Source organism: Danio rerio, chromosome 25 (genome assembly GCF_049306965.1).
Source record: "Danio rerio strain Tuebingen ecotype United States chromosome 25, GRCz12tu, whole genome shotgun sequence".
In the NCBI taxonomy this organism is placed as follows: Eukaryota; Metazoa; Chordata; class Actinopteri; order Cypriniformes; family Danionidae; genus Danio; species Danio rerio.
In genome coordinates this window covers 29,822,807-29,839,472 of record NC_133200.1, presented here as the reverse complement: position 1 = coordinate 29,839,472, position 16,666 = coordinate 29,822,807, and the positions used below count along the sequence as shown (strand labels likewise).

Sequence of the window (16,666 nt, the reverse complement as noted above, 5' to 3'; positions counted from 1 at the left end):
CGGTGGCGCAGTGGGTAGTGCTGTCACCTCACAGCTAGAAGGTTGCTTGTTCGAGTGCTGGCTGGGTCAGTTGGCATTTCTGAGTGGAGTTTCCCCACAAGTCCAAAGACATGTGCAATAGGTGAATTAGGTAAGCTAAATTGTGCGTAGTATATATATGTATATTTCCTGGTACTCCAGGTTGGGGGTTGAGCGTTGGGCAAACGACTTACCTCATAAAAATTAGATGTTAGGAAACAGCAACATGGTGTGGCTTAATATCAACTTTGATATAAACAGCTCTGGGAGTAAGTAAAGAAAATAAAAGCTGAAAAATTGGGTTTAGTCTATTAGCCACTGTAAGTTATCTGTACTGAAATATTTAAGTTATTTATAATTAAACATTTAAGTTATTTAAGTTAATTCAATGAAGAGACCACATTTGGTTAACTCAATTAATGGAGTTGTCGGTTTCCCATTGCTAAAACGAACTAAGGGAATCACTTTCCTAAAATCTTTTGAGTAGTCTCAAGTGTAGATATTTTAGGTTTCAAATTTCTCATCAATAATGACCAAAAACAGTATGTGCTGAAGTGTTTGTTGTGGTTAAAGTACAATTTTAAATTTCAATGTATTTCCACATTCTTCACGCTTTTCTTTAAACATTCACTCATAAATGGGAAGTTGCCAATCAGATTCCAAAATTGTTTTAGGAGAAACAAATATATCTCACTAAATTAGGTTTAAAATTACATACATAACTGTTCAAATAAGAAAATAGTATTCATATGCATTATAAAGAACAAAAAATTCCACACATGGATTAAGGAAGATCAATAATATTCGAATTATATTGTCTTTATAGAACTTTAAAAATATATAATCTGAGTAGGAATAATGTGCAACAAACAAATAAAAAAACTACTTTATTTTACAAACAGCTATAGATTGTTTTACCACAAAACATGTACATACATTTCTTAACACAAACTTTCCAAGCAAAAAAAAAAAAACAAAAAATAACAGCTCCATTTTCTTGTTCAATGTAGGTTCTAGGTTCATTGAATTAAATCATCCATAACTTCTCTATTGTTTAACAATTTCTGTGTTTGTGATCTGGTAACAAACTTTATTTCTGTCGTTGTCCTTCACAGTGTAGACAGAGAGGCAAAAATCCATCCATGGACGTTCTTCTACAGACAGTAAAAAAAAAAAAAAAAAAGTATACATTATCGTACTCTAATTAAAGAACGAATTTGAACATTTGAACGGTTACATAGTAAATGACATCTTTACCCAGACTACTTTCTGGTGGTTGAATTGTGTCCATGATTGTCTGAATCCTGTCCTGCAAATCTTGACAACCTGAAGCATCTACAGCAGAAATATGGAAGAATCTCTCCTGAAAAGAAAAAGACAGGTGATCACCAAAGCCTAGATCAGACAGCATTTTAATCTCTTCAGAGACTCAAAAATATAAAATAAAGACTAGAGATCTTAAAAAAACTAAATACTACATTATTAAACAAGCAAAAAAAAAAAAAAATAAACAACTTAAAATAGCAATTTTAGCAATAATATTTAAAACATTTGCAGTGGTTTATTTACATACTGAAAACAAATCCTATGCTGTAATGAAAAAAAAAATTATATATATATATATATATATATATATATATATATATATACACACACACACACACACACACACACACACACGAACATCTCATATTTATTCCAGATCTTTAATTAATGACATTGATATAACATTTATACTCACAGCGTCTTCCCACAGCAGAGCCTCTATTGTATCAGTCACGTCATCCAGTTCAAACTGGATTAAAAATCTGTACTGCATCATCTGAACTCCCAGAACTGTGTGACAGAAGCACAGGTAAGCAAGCTTAAATAAACACATCTGTCAATTTTTATGTTTGGAGAAATTGTCTAAATAATATTTAAGAAAACTATAATTTGAGACATTCAGAATACTTGAAATGAAATTACAGCCGTCATTCAGGGCTCAGACTTTCATAAAAGCACACCTGCAGACACATTTAAAAAAAAAAAAAGCTGACATCTTGACTTTATTTTTATATTATAAAATGTTATCAGAATACTATTTAATGCATTTCAAAATGTTTTCTTTTATGGTACAATTCACCCCAAAATAAAAATTCTGTATATTTAAGAATGTTGGAAACCAGATAAACCAACCAAGATAAACAAAGACTATGGAGGTCAATGGATACAGGTATTCAACATTTTCAATGTATCCATCTAATTTTGTTCAAAAAAAAAAAAAAAAAAATGTGTGAATAAAATATGACAGAATTTTCTTTTTTTGGGTGATCTATCCCTTTAAGAATGGAATTAAACAGCATTAATAAATGTTAGACATTAATAAGCATTAATATGCTTGAAGATACAGAAATATGTTCTTAATTTATATACAATTCAATATTATAAAATAAAGCAATTTTAGGCAATTTACTAACATATTCTGATATTAGTATGCATTTTGTTATGTAAAAACTGGAAAATGTTTTGCAAAAATTGCTTTGACAAAAAAAGGTTATTGTTTTACACAATTAAAGTTAGATTAGAGAAATACATTGAATCTAAGGGCATTTTCACACCTGGCTAGTTTAGATAATGTATTTCTGGTGCGTTTTTCTGCCTTGGTTTTGCTTGTTTAGGCATATAGGAATACAGCAATCATGAACGGATCTACACCAAACAAACCCATGTTAAACCTCTTTAACAACATAAAATGTACATGCTAAATCACTATGTTGGTTTGCATTATTTGACAGTTCTAGAGTTTATTTCCAAATGTTTTATTATATTTTTAAGATCTGAGGTGAACTATCTGCTGCTGCTTTCAGTAGAATGGCAATGTCATGTAAAAAGCCATTCAAACTTACATTGTTAGGATTTAAGACTGAAAAAAAGCAGGTGATAACAGTTTATCCGGTTGTTCAGCTGCAAGAAATAGAATTGTTTCTAATATATCAATTTAAGGTGTTGGTCAATACAAAAACTCATTTTGATATGGAAAATAATCCCTCTATCGCTTTTTAATTTCTTAAATTTAGAAGACAATCTATGTCAGACTCACTCCTCGATCTGGCAACCAGCACTTACGTTTGTTTTGATCAAGGAATGTAATACCCAGTTTAACCAATGGGTGTCAAAATGACATACTGCACCTTTAAGTTATTGAGTTAAATTTAAACATCTTTAAATGTAAAAATTAATTATACAGTTAAATAAAATGACAAACAATTATTACAAAACATTTTTGATTTAGTTTTTTAGCAAAGTGCATCCAGAATTGTTGGATTCAGTCAAGAATTATCATTTCAGTGTATCCCTAATTTGCACTCATGGCATTTGGCTTAAACGTATAGGCATTTTGACACAGTTTCTTGAAATAGGTGTATACAATTGCATTGTATGGGCTCCATCATGCCTTGAGAGTTCCCTGCATCATGTTAGTCACCAATTAGCTGTATTGGGGTGGGTACATTAATTTTATTCCCCAAAGTAGTTAAATCATCATGCTAAATTGAAAGCACTAGTAATTTTAAATATATTACAAAAACATCTTGACGGTTAACGTAGAGGACTGTAAACAGGTGCACTCTGACCAATAGGATGACTGTTGCACTCACATCTACAGGTCTTAAAATATTTTAAACATCAGACAATAAAAAGCTTAATCACTCCCAAAAGAACAATGTTAATGTAAAATTGCTGAGTAAGTACCTGCAGCAACTGCCTGTTCATCCCAGGTCTCCACTCCAGTAAACACGGGGTTTTCAAACGTGTTCCGAGAGCACTGTTTACACCTGAGACATGCACATAAATATTCATTTAACTAAATATAGACGTGAATGTAACCCTTCCCTAGGGTTTTTGTATGATTTACATCATGAATAGCAGGGGACATTCAGATGAAGCCATAGGAATTGTACTCTTACCCATAATATCTTTTTTTTCCAGAGAACAAGAATGGAGCAGTGAGATCCATCCGGGTCATCTTGCTGTTCTCTGATCTAACAGGAACTAGGTTTTTGTGATCACGTGATAACACACTAATCTCATCAAGTGTCATTCCTGAAAACATAAGGCTATATTTTTAAAATAAGGCCAAAGAAATATTATTGAAAATATGAGTCTCTTTGCAGTTCGACATACCCTCAATGAATATCAGCTGCATGTGACTGCTTTTCCCCACCATGTCTTTAGAAACGTGCATTGAGATAGTTCTGCCAGGTTCTCTAGAATTTGCAGATGAGGTGGCAGCCCACTGCTCATCACAAGGTTGGTTATCTCTCGCAGATTCCAGAAATATGTTTGCGACAGCACTGTCATCAGGTACGTCTTTCCTGTCACATACAAAATAGTAGAACTTTTTGTTAGAAAGTTTTGTTAGTATCATTAGCTATTACAAAGCTGTAATATATGATTATATTTGTAATATACAGTATGATTATATCTATATATATATATATAATTATTAGCCCCACTTAATTATTAGCCCCCCTGTTTATTTTTTTCCCAAATTTCTGATTAATTCAAAGAAAAAATATTTATTCAACACATTTCTAAACATGATAGTTTTAATAGCTCATTTCTAATAACTGATTTATTTTATCCTTGCCATGATGACGGCAAATAATATTTTACTAGATCTTTTTCAAGACACTTCTATACAGCTTAAAGTGACATTTAAAGCCTTAACTAGGTTAATTAAGTTAACTAGGCAGGTTAGGTTAATTAGGCAAGTTATTGTTTAATGATTGTTCTGTAGACTATCAAAAAAAAAAAAAAATAGCTTAAAGGGGCTAACAATTTTGTCCTTAAAATGGTGTTTAAAAAATTAATAACTGCTTTTATTTAAGCTGAAAGGAAACAAATAAAACTTAATAAAGAAGAAAAAATATTATCAGACATACAGTATATATTTCCTTGCTCTGTAATAAAGAGACTAAGCTGAAAAAGAAAATGAATGAATGAATGAATATATGTGTATCCTCCACCAGCATTAGTAGTGACCTGGCCGTGTTCTGCATAAAGAATGGCTCAAAATCCATCTGGCCACTGTGCAGGACTTGTGTCTGTCATTCCCAAGACGAATTGATGCTGTATAGGCTGCAAAAGGAGGTCCTATACCATACTAATGAATAAACCAGGCATTTCATTTTCCAACCACTGTAAAAAGAGCGGCGCGTTGCTCTTTTCTAAAGTCAACAAAAAGGCAGTGCTTGTGTTTTCAGAACGGAAAAGCATGTCCAGTGAGATCAGCCCCTAAGTCTGCTCCTCTCGAGTAAAACAAACACAAAATATACAATATACCACTGATTCTGAATCAATAAGAAATATTAAAATGAGACCTATTTTGAATTTAAAGTCTATCTTTTAACCAGTATAAGCAACAACCTCTTTTCAATGTATTAGAGTTAAGAACAGGTTGTAGTAAGTGTCAGACTCACATTGTTTTACACTTGGAGCAGAAGAGTTTCAAGCACTGGTATAACTGCTGGGGCAGGTACTTCTTCACCCGGGCTCGAACATGACATGACAGCGGTGGTGTGGAGCGCTTCACCTGAGCAAGTGTGATCCGCTGTGTGTTGTGCTCACACGTCTGCACTGAACAAACATAATAGAGATGCTATCAGCATTTATAATAAAAACTGACATTGACATATACTTCTATAGCGCATTTGATGAATGCTCAGGTCTGGCTCTTAACAATTCTAAAAGCTGCTTCCCTTAAAGGTGCAGTAGGTGATATGTTAGCATAATAGCTTTGAAAACACAGTCCCTCACGAACGTACACCTTACAGATAACAGTAGACAACCCACTAGATCATGGCATTCGAGAGTTAGAAAACTTAATAGTACTCTATAATACTACAGATTTGAATGAAAAACTATTATATCTAGCGCGTTTTCAGTTGTGTAGAAAGCCAAACTTGTCATAATGTGCAATACTTCATGCATGAAAGGATCGCTGGTCTCTTTCTCTCATGCGCTTTGTCCTAAAGTAACAATGCTTAGACTATGCTTGGCTGGCAGGTTGCAGGAATTACATGTATTACTAGGCCATACTTACATGATATTTCAGACCAAATTGTCAAAGTAGGTAAACAATATAGGGAACGCGTCATGCGTTGTCATTGTTCAAAACCAATGTGATGCGAATATAAACCAACTTCAGCTCTGTAAAGCAGGCTAGGTGCAATAGCTCTATTTATTTATGCTCTTTTGTTAAACTAAATTATCGATTAAAAATTCGATTTAAAAAATATCGATTTAAACTACATTATCGATTAGAGGTGCGAACTTACACTGGTCTCGCGGTTCGGTTCGGTTACGATTATCATGCTATCGATTGGTTCAAATTGATATCTCGGTGCATTGACGATGCTTTCCATACATAATAAAATTTTTCTTTACAGCACAAGAAAAAAATTCGAAATATCTTTAAATATTATTTGTAATACAATTTTATCCTTTAATACAAACAGTCAGAACTGTACCTTTAAAAACTCAAGTATATGCACAGAACAATATAAGCATTTATAGCAAATAAACAACACCCTGTCGAGTGAGTTCTTGCACCTCTATGATTGGTCACACGCTCAACAGTATGGGTTGCGAATGGCTCTAAAGGTGTTCGCACACCAGAAGCGCTGCTATGCGATGTGCCATGCAGTGCCATTCATTTTAGAATTATAAACATAGGTTTCTATCAGGGTACACACACCTGTCCAGCCACGAATCAGGCACTGTTCATATTTCTGCTGCGCCACAGAGCACCATCTGAAGACTTTAATTTTAAATAAGATGCAAATGTGCACGTCTGTTGTGCGTTACTTTCAACTGTCATCTGCGCATATGATATATGATATATGTTGCGGTACATAAAAATAAATAAGCTTTGCATGACTAAAATACTTTTAAAACATACGCACAAATGGTAGACCTGAGTGAACGGGGTGCACAGATGTACAAATCTACATTTGTTAACAAACAGTTGGTCAACTTATTAGAATTATCTGCTCGACAATTTTTAATTGGATGAAAATTTTAAGTGTTATGCCACAAGGTTATTGCACACACTGAATCTGAAATTTTTGTCCGTAATTTTTGCATGTTAGAAAATAAATTCGACCTCGTATTACCACACTACCTTCTTAACATTCGTCCGTCATCAAAATTCGAACCGGGTTTGATTTTTTCCGCTTTTCGCATTAAAAAAAAATGCTTTGAGGGGTGTTTTGACAGTTGAATACAGTTAAAGAAGTTATACAGAATACAGAATCCGATCATTTGAGCTACAAATAACTTGATGACAAACACAGTGCATAATATAAGACAAATGTGGTGGACAGTTGAGAACCAAAAATATTATGGATTCAGTGACTAGCACACCTCTACCCTCCTGCTGCTTAGTGTGTGTGTGTGTGTGTGTCTCCATACATTTGAGGTATTGCCCATAGACATTATAATAGGAAGCATGGTCCGCTTTTCGGTCTGTTGCTTCAACATGTCAATGCAACCACCATCTATTATAATGTCTGGTCAATAGGTACTGCCAGTCCTGTTCAGGACTGTACATATGTACATATATGTGTGAAGTATTATAAACGATGTATTAAAATTTCATTGATTTCCTGAAATAAACTTTGTATTTGGGGATATCGTAGTGCATCTCTTTGAAAAGGAGAACTGTCCTTCTTCATGTAGGCTAGTATTAAATGCACACAATATGTAGCCTATTCTTTTGTCTTTTTCTACTTTGGAGTAAAGAGAGGACAACAAAGTATCACTGCTTGAACTGACACCGAAAGGTTTTGCGTTTTTTTTCAGAATGGATTAATTAATATGCGTTGGACTTAGTGTGCAAGGTTTGTTTATGTGACAATTATTTTGCATATGAATAAGTAAAAAAAACTCAACCAGACATTTAACCAGCACAACAAAAAATGTTTCTAAAGACAATCACCTACTGTACCTTTAATATTAACCAAAGTAGATTATATTAACTACACAGTAGATTGTGTTAATGTAACTTTACATATTTAGAAAAAAAATATACATATATATTATATATATATATAAGCCATAAAACTTGTGTATTTCTAGTTAAATTAAAACTATAAATTCAGTTCAGCGAATGTCACTATTGAAGGGCAAATACAGTGCATCTGGAAAGTATTTATAGCACTTCACTTTTTCCACTTTTTTTATGTTAAAGCTTTATTCCAAAAAACAAACAAAAAAAATAATAATAAATCAATTTCAATCATGGCCAGACAGAAGCCAATCCCCGCCTGAAATTGGCCAAAAGACATCTGAGGGACTCTATAAAATTCTCTGGTCTGATAAAACTAAAATTAACGCACGTTACATTTGGAGACAACCTGGCACCGCTCATTACAAGGCTATACTATCCCTACAGTAAAGCATGGTGGTGGCAGCATCATGCTGTGGGAATGTTTTTCAGCAACAGCAACTGGAAGACTAGTCAGGATAGAGGGAAAGATGACTGCAGCAATGTACAGAGACATCCTAAATGAAAACCTGCTCTTGACCTTAGCCTGGGGTGACGGTTTATTGTCCAGCAAGACAATGACCCAAAGCACACCGCCAAAATATCAATGGAGTGAATTCACAACAACTCAGTGAACGTTCTTGAGTAACCCAGGCAGAGCTTTCCATCCAACCTGACAGATCTTAAGAGGTACTGCAAAGAGGAATGGCATGATGTTCAAAAAGACTTGAGGCTCTAATTGCTGCCAAAGGTGCATAAACAAAGTATTGAGCAAAGGCTGTGAATACTTATATACATGTGATTGTGTGTAGAATTTTGAGGAAATAAATTAATTTAATGATTTTGGAATAAGGCTGTAACATAAAAAATGTGGAAAAAGTGAAGCGCTATGAATACTTTCTGGATACACTGTATATATGAAAAATATATGCTTTTTACACTGCTTGTCTACTGGCATGTCTGTTCATGTTTTACCTGTATAAGCAGGCCCTGCATTTTCTTCAGCACCTGAAATTAAAATAACAAATACATTTTTTAAACAAATTTTGCTAATCATTACAGTATATTTATTTTTTTCACCTGTGGTGGAAAAAAAGGCTTTGCAAAAACAGCCAAATAAAATATGTTTATACCTGGGTTTTCATCATTTGGCAAGACTAGAACAAAACAGAGTTATTTATTGATAGGAGCCCGCTGAATGTGCGACATGATTAGGTATAAATAAAAAAATTATTTAAAAAAAACTGCACAAACCTATTGACTCCGGCGGCGTGTACCAAATTTCCAGTAATGTGCCATCATTCACTTCTTCATGCTCATCCAGATCAACATGTTTCTCTAGAACACTAAATACAGATCAGTATAAAGAGAGATGAAGAAAACTGAAGGGCATGATGGTTGAATGTCAGATAGAAAGCTTTAACATGCCATTAAAATGATGACTCATGACTTCAGCAAATACTTAAAATAGGATCAGATTGAAGGACAAGAACTAACTGTTGCGATATATGTGTGCTAGGACACAATGTATATTAGGACACAAATGTATACAATGACAAGGGAAGTGCAATGTGAACATGGTTTATGAGGACACTGTGTTCTTGTAAACCAGATGGCTTAAAACATTCTAAATGATCCCTGTAAACCACAACACAATTATGCATGTATGTCTGTGTGTGTTTATTAGATAATTCAAATGAAATCTGAAGGTTAATGCTACACTGAAGAATGCATTAATGGCTGTTGAATAAATCACAGTTCAGTAATATCTCCATAACACTGCTTATATACAAAGTATTTCATATGTAAAACAACAAATAAAGCAACCTTATAACATAAAATAGCAAATACTTACTACTTACTATCTAAAATAATTGCATAATAAATTCGATATTTTGGTTGCTACTACCCCATTGGTCTATAAGGTGCATTTACTGAAGAATTGAATGGGGTGCTGTCCTCATTCCCTGAGGACCACAGCCCACTTGTGGTATTGGGTGACATTCATTTGGAGTAACCTTATGCCAGACTTCCACTCCCTAATTACATCATTCGATTTCTGGCGGCTTAATATCACAAGTGCTAATTAATCTGCCAATCAATTGGACCTGATATTTACAAGAAATTGCATTTAAAGGTGCAGTATGTAAGTTTGACACCCAGTGGTTAAACTAGGTATTAGATTCCCTGATCAAAACAAACAAAAGTGCAGGTTGCCAGATTGAACAACATGAGCAAGTTTGACGATTGAGCCTGAAGGCTGATTTAAACCATGTTCTATATAAAAGGAATGACAGGCAATAGGAGGAATATTTTTTATATCAAAAGGAGTTTTGATATTTTGATATTTGAGTTTTGGAGTTTTTGTTCTAACCAACATCTTGAATTGATATCTTAGAAACAATTTCTATTTCTTGCAACTGAAAACAATAATCACCTCAGATACACCTTATGTTCTTTATTCAGTGTTAAATGCTAACAATGTAAGTTTGAATGTCATTTTACATGACATTTATTGCCATACTACTAAAAGCAGCAGCGGATAGTTTACCTCAGATCTTGAAAATAAAATATTTTGAACTTTAGAACTGAGACTAAAACCCAACACACAGTGATTCAGCACGTACATTTAATAATGTTAAAAAGATTTAATATGTATAATATTAAGTGAGTGCATATTCTGAGCTTCTGAATAGCAGAATTGAATTTCTGTCATCTTTTAAACAGTCAAATTGCTTGTCACTGCAAATCTCATCACTTTGTGTGTTTTGACATCTGCTCACCTAATGTTTACGCTCATAAAGTTTATATTATTTGCTCATTATTAACCTCATGTGGAACTCTAAATCTGTGTCTTCTGTGTCTTATGTCTAAATCGAATTCTGCTACTGTCCACCGGAGGTCACATTTTGGTCACGGATGCATGTTTTCAGAGCCTTTCTAAATGAATGAATGAATGAATTATGCGGTTTTCCAATAAGGCAACCCAGGGTGCTGGAATATAATTGGCTAAACTGGCATTGGGTGGGTTAAAAGAATCAAAACAAAAACAGAATGCCTATTTTCAAAGCAGAATATCTGACTTCAGCATTGTTTGTCAGATAAACAAGAATGTTCACTTGGCATGTTTCTTAAATATCTGCAATCATATTATGGTATTTTTATGCTTTAAATAAGTCAAAAACTTGCATGCAGCATCTTCAATAAAATATCTTTATTAAACCTTTAAACACTGCAAAAAGGATTTACACTACCACACAGCCAACCTTCAAAATGGTTTCTTTTTGAAGCAATCTACACTTTCTTTCATCCACCCACTTCTCCTCTGATGTCATATCCTCCCTTCTCTCACACACCCAGTTCTCGCTTCTAGAGGTTAATAGTGCAACAGACACTTTCTGTTCCACTTTAACCTCATGTCAAGATGAGATACTTCCTCTCCACTCCAGGCCCGCGCAAACAACTCCGTCTAATCCCTGGCCTTCTGATGTTCTGTGTGAACACAGAACAGCACTCAGGGCAGCAAAGAGAAAATGGCAAAAATCCAAAAGCCCTGCTGACCTGAGCAGATATCAATCTAAACTCACAGCATTCGCCACACAGGTCCATTCTGCAATAACTCAATACTACCAAAATAAAATCAGCACCACTTCAGACACTTGTAAACTCTTAAGGATACCCTCCTCTGTCCTCACCACCTCCCTTACTGTATTTGTTCACCATTTGCCTTCTTTTTTACTGACAAAACTTGACATATTAGAAGTCAGATTCACACACCATCCCTTGCAAATCTCCATCAAACCACATCTTCAAAAACAAACATACAAAACACTCTCCTCCTCCCTCTTCACAGAAGATATAGTATCCAAACTTCTCTCTAGGCAACTGTAGATCTTTCTCATATCTGGCACCTAAACTCTGGAACAGCCTTCCTAGTACAGTTCAGGAAGCTGACACACTCTGTCAGTTTAAAGCTAGATTTAAGACGCATCTCTTTGCATTAGCATACACATAAAACACAATTCTTTTGAAATCCAAATCCTTTAAAGGATTTTTAGTCTGCATTATTTAGGGCAAACAGAGCTGGGAACACTTTCCAAAAGACATTATAATTTGAACATAACTGCGCTTATGTTAGTCTGTTTTTATTATTCCCAAGGTTTCCATAATCCTGGACCAGGCTATATCCTGAGCAGCTGCCCTGGTGGTCATGGAGGAGTGCAGTACATGAGACCATGAGACCCCAGTGACAGACAAGTCTTCTCATTAGGCCAGCCTGTACACCAGCCGGTGACCTCTCCCACCTGCAGCTTCTCCACATTGGACTTCAAGAGTTCTCCAGCCTCCAGTGCCTAGACTGCAGTTCTGCACAAGATGTTTGGCCAGAGGAGAAATGGTCATGCCCAATTGAGCCTGGTTTCTCTTTAGGTTTTTTTTCCTTCACTTTCATCAATTGGTGAAGTTTGTACCTCGCCAATGTCAACACTGGCTTGCATAGTTCGGGACTTGTGGAGCCTTGCATCGATGGATTTGCTCTTCAGTGTTTGGACTTTCAGCAGTGAAAATTAAACCAAACTGAACTGAACTAAACTGAAATGAACTTTAACACTGAACTTTAAACTGGACTGATACTGTTTCAATTTACTGTCTTCTATGTTAAGCTGCTTTGACACAATCTACATTGTAAAAGCGCTATAGAAATAAAGATGAATTAAATTGACATAAAACAACCTGTCTACTAGATTCTATTCCCTCACACATACTACAAGATATTTCCTCAGTCAGAGTGCCTGTGCTAGCTAGCACATTGGAATTTTTCCCACTACCTTTAGGCAGGCTTGGGCAACCCATCTGCTAAAGAAAGCATTGCTAAACATTACAGAATGATCTCCCTCCTCTGTTTTTTAGTCAAAACTCTAAAAAGGGTTGCATTCAACCAATTTCCACATTTCTCACATAGAATAACCTGTTGGACACAACCAATTAGGCTTCAAAAGTTGCCATTGCACAGAGACTGCTTTTACTGGACCTATCTGCTGCCTTTGATGTTTTAGATCAGGGGTGCCCAAACTCGGTCCTGGAGGGCCGGTGTCCTGCATAGTTTGATTCCAACCCCAATCAGACACACCTAGGCTAGCTAATCAAGCTCCTATTAGGCTTGCTAGAAACGTCCTGGCAGGTGTGTTGAGGCAAGTTGGAGCTAAACTCTGTAGGGCACCGACCTTCCAGGAATGAGTTTGTGCACCCGTGTATTAGGTTCTTCTATTCAGCATTCCCTAAATGGGCATTACTGCAACCCCACTCTGCTGGTTACCTCACTGGTAGATCTTTCAGGGGTGGGCTGAACAGGGAGGGCACTTCAGATGGTAACAGGTCTACCTCTCAAGGATTACTTCTTGGAACCCTTTCTATTCTCAGTGTAGACAACATCACTATGACACATCATCCAGTCTCTTGGTTTCTCATATCATTGTTATTATGATGACACAGTTCTATCTTTCATTTCAGCCATATAAACCAATGGTAGCTTCAAGGATCTCACACTGCTAGGAGGACATCATGGCTTGGATAAAAGATGATCACATACAGATAAATTTGGCTAAAGCAGAACTTCTCGTCTTTTCTGTTACTCCAGCTATTCAACAATTTCTCCATCCAGCAAGGATCACTAACTATCACCCGATCTGATCTTTGATGTCCAGCTATTTTTCAAGGATCACACCGCTAACCCAGCATGATTATGCAGAATTGTATTATTTAAAAAAAAGAAGGATTAGGCACTTCCCAATCTCACAACGACTGCTAAATCAATAGCATCATTCAAATGATAAATTAATTACATTATCATCATACAAAATTCCATTCCCTTCTCCCTCCTTTACAAACTCCAACTCTTTTGTGACAGGACCAAAGCCCTTTGGTGAAAGGTGAAAGTTTTTCACGATTTCGCGAACACTAAATCAACAGAAAGTCACAAAAAACATCAATAATCTCATAAAATGTCAAATTCCAAACCATATAATCAAATTAGATTTATTTCAGTTTGCAACTATTTGTTTAGACATTTATAGACATTGCATACACAGCACACGTGAAGTATTTGAGTGTCTCTCAAAAAATGACGTCTCGCACCCTCACAATCATTACATGTAATGGAATGGGGGGAGAGTTTTCAGCCTCTGCAGTAAGCAGGCGCAGATGAAGCACGAGCGATTTACATGTGAAGTCAAAGCAAAGATGGGATTAAGGCGAATTATGAGTTTTGTGCGTTTGACTAGCTTCAGACTGCAAAAGAAAGTAGGAGCAAACATTTAACAAATGTAGCAAAGGAACAAACAGATGAAGATTGGTTCATGGATGACAGCCGCTAGACGTGACCAAACTGAAGGACATTACATGTATGGCTGGTATTATGATGTACTGCGAATCGATAAAATGATGTTGCTCAACTCTTTCCCTGAAACGAGAGAAAACGATTCCCTTCCACCAACGAGTTTTACAGCAGTCTGTGTTGTAGGTGTACTACGGTAGGGGAAGCCCTAACACATGCCTTGGGTGAGGTAAATAATGTCAAATGCTCCGGAGAGTGAAGTCTGAGAGAAAGTAAGGTCGAGGATAAAAAAAACAATAAAAAAAAATATATATATTATACAAACTTCCTTTGGATTAATCCCTACCCTTTCAGATCTGTTTGAGATCTTGTCTTGGCAAGAGACCAAAATAAAGATGCTTTATTTTTATGATTTGTGTCATTTTGTCAGATTCCTTCTTCATTTGTAGATAGATTCTTCATTTGTAAGTCATTTTGGACAATAGCGTCTGCTAAATGACTAAATATAAATGCAATTTATGCTAGTAATAAACTTTGATAGTAGACTAATTATGTATTATTGTTATATTATTTTATGTTTATTTAAAAATTATGCAAAAACAATAATAATAATCGGAGACCTCTTAACTTACCTCTTGAGAGACAGCAGGTCAGGGGTTTCTGCAGGAAGGCTACGTAAACCTCGTCCATATACTGTTCCCCCATGAAGATGGAAACCAAGATGTTCCGGTTGATCTGGCAACTGGCCTGGGACTTTCTGAAGAAGTGCACGGAGATTGTAGAACCGCAGAAATGCACCAGGCTGAACATAAACACAAAGAATGAAACTTCTTAAAAATTATTATAAAGACCAAGAAATTGGAGTCATTTTTGGTAGATTTTCAAACACAAATAAGGGGCTCTATTTTAACGATCTTGGCGCAAAGGCTGAATTGCATGGCGCAAAGGCATTTCTTAAGAATGGAAAAATATGCTCTACACCCTGGCGCATGGTCTAACAGTGTTGTGCTTATTCTCTTAATGAGTTATGGGTGTGTTTTGAACATAACATGGATTAAACCAATCAGAGTGTCATCTTCCATTCACTTTAAGAGTGAGATGCTTTAAAACTGAACATTTCACTAGCGAGAAAACATTTAAACAAACCATCTGCACAAGGATAAAGAATTGGCCTCCTCCATTCAGCCTTTTTGCTTTTTCTTTCTCTTTACTCCTTTACTTTCGTGGATAAGGAAACAGTGTTGTCCGCACTCCACTGAAGTTATCCATTAGCCTACATATTTAATTTTGTTGGTTAAGCGCAAAGATTTGTTTTAAAACTATTTCTAAATTCCGTTCTAATTTCCAGCAAAGGAATGAATGAACAATAATAATGAAGTGTGGTCAAAAAACTGAGTTATATCCAAACACACATCTTATTCTTATGCCCCATACAGTATGTTTTAGGCCAGCATGCCCATGAGTCCACAAAGTGGCACAAACGGATTTGCTATTTGAATAACGTGGTGCAGAACGTAAAAATTAGGGTTGCACTGGTCTGAAAATAGCAACATATTTGCGCCAAACACATTCATTCATTCTCTTGTCGGCTTAGTCCCTTTATTAATCCGGGGTCGCCACAGCGGAATGAACCGCCAACTTATCCAGCAAGTTTTTACGCAGCTGATGCCTTTCCAACCGCAACCCATCTCTGGGAAACATTCACACACACACTCATACACTACAGACAATTTAGCCTGCCCAATTCACCTGTACCGCATGTCTTTGGACTGTGGGGGAAACCGGAGCACCCGGAGGAAAACCACGCGAAGGCATGGAGAACATGCAAACTCCACACAGAAACACCAACTGAGCAGAGGTTTGAAATAGCGACCCAGCAACCTTCTTGCTGTGAGGTGTCAGCACTACCTACTGTGCCAATGCCTCGCCACCAAACACATCTTGTGCCTTATTGCGCTGGATGTATGATATGGCCCATAGACTTCTACTTTACCTTTAGGTATTTATACATTCAAGTCAATGAATTTTGTAAATTTCTTGCCATTCATACATACAATTCATTTTTCATCTTTGTCCAAAATGCTATGCATCTACTTTCTTTTCAGCTGTTTAGAAGGAAAATGTTTGATGCAACATTGTACATCTAGAATATATGTCTTAGTCTCTCTTCTAAAAGTAATTTTCCAGTTAGACTTCAGATTTTTGCCTTTGTTTCAACTTTAAGGTTTTTTTTCTATTCCAATGCACTGCTTTTCTGTTGTTTTCAATGTTAACACATTTGATGGACG

At 35.7% G+C, this 16,666-nt stretch overlaps 1 protein-coding gene across 40 annotated transcripts in view; it reads right to left on the bottom strand.

Annotated features, from left to right (window-relative positions):
• Window positions 1-892: 892 nt before the first annotated feature.
• Window positions 893-16,666, bottom strand: part of pot1 (protection of telomeres 1 homolog) — an 86,251-nt gene continuing 70,477 nt past the window's right edge. For 20 of the 40 annotated variants that reach the window (XM_073942181.1, XM_073942174.1, XM_073942193.1 and 17 more), the window contains 11 exons: window positions 15,011-15,180; window positions 9,302-9,393; window positions 9,181-9,204; window positions 9,023-9,055; window positions 5,481-5,637; window positions 4,183-4,373; window positions 3,966-4,101; window positions 3,751-3,833; window positions 1,760-1,854; window positions 1,276-1,381; window positions 893-1,172 (listed from right to left, as the gene is read on the bottom strand). In XM_073942181.1, coding sequence (XP_073798282.1) covers window positions 1,066-1,172; window positions 1,276-1,381; window positions 1,760-1,854; window positions 3,751-3,833; window positions 3,966-4,101; window positions 4,183-4,373; window positions 5,481-5,637; window positions 9,023-9,055; window positions 9,181-9,204; window positions 9,302-9,393; window positions 15,011-15,180 — 1,194 coding nt within the window. In that variant the 3' untranslated portion in view covers window positions 893-1,065. 40 annotated transcript variants of the gene reach the window in all.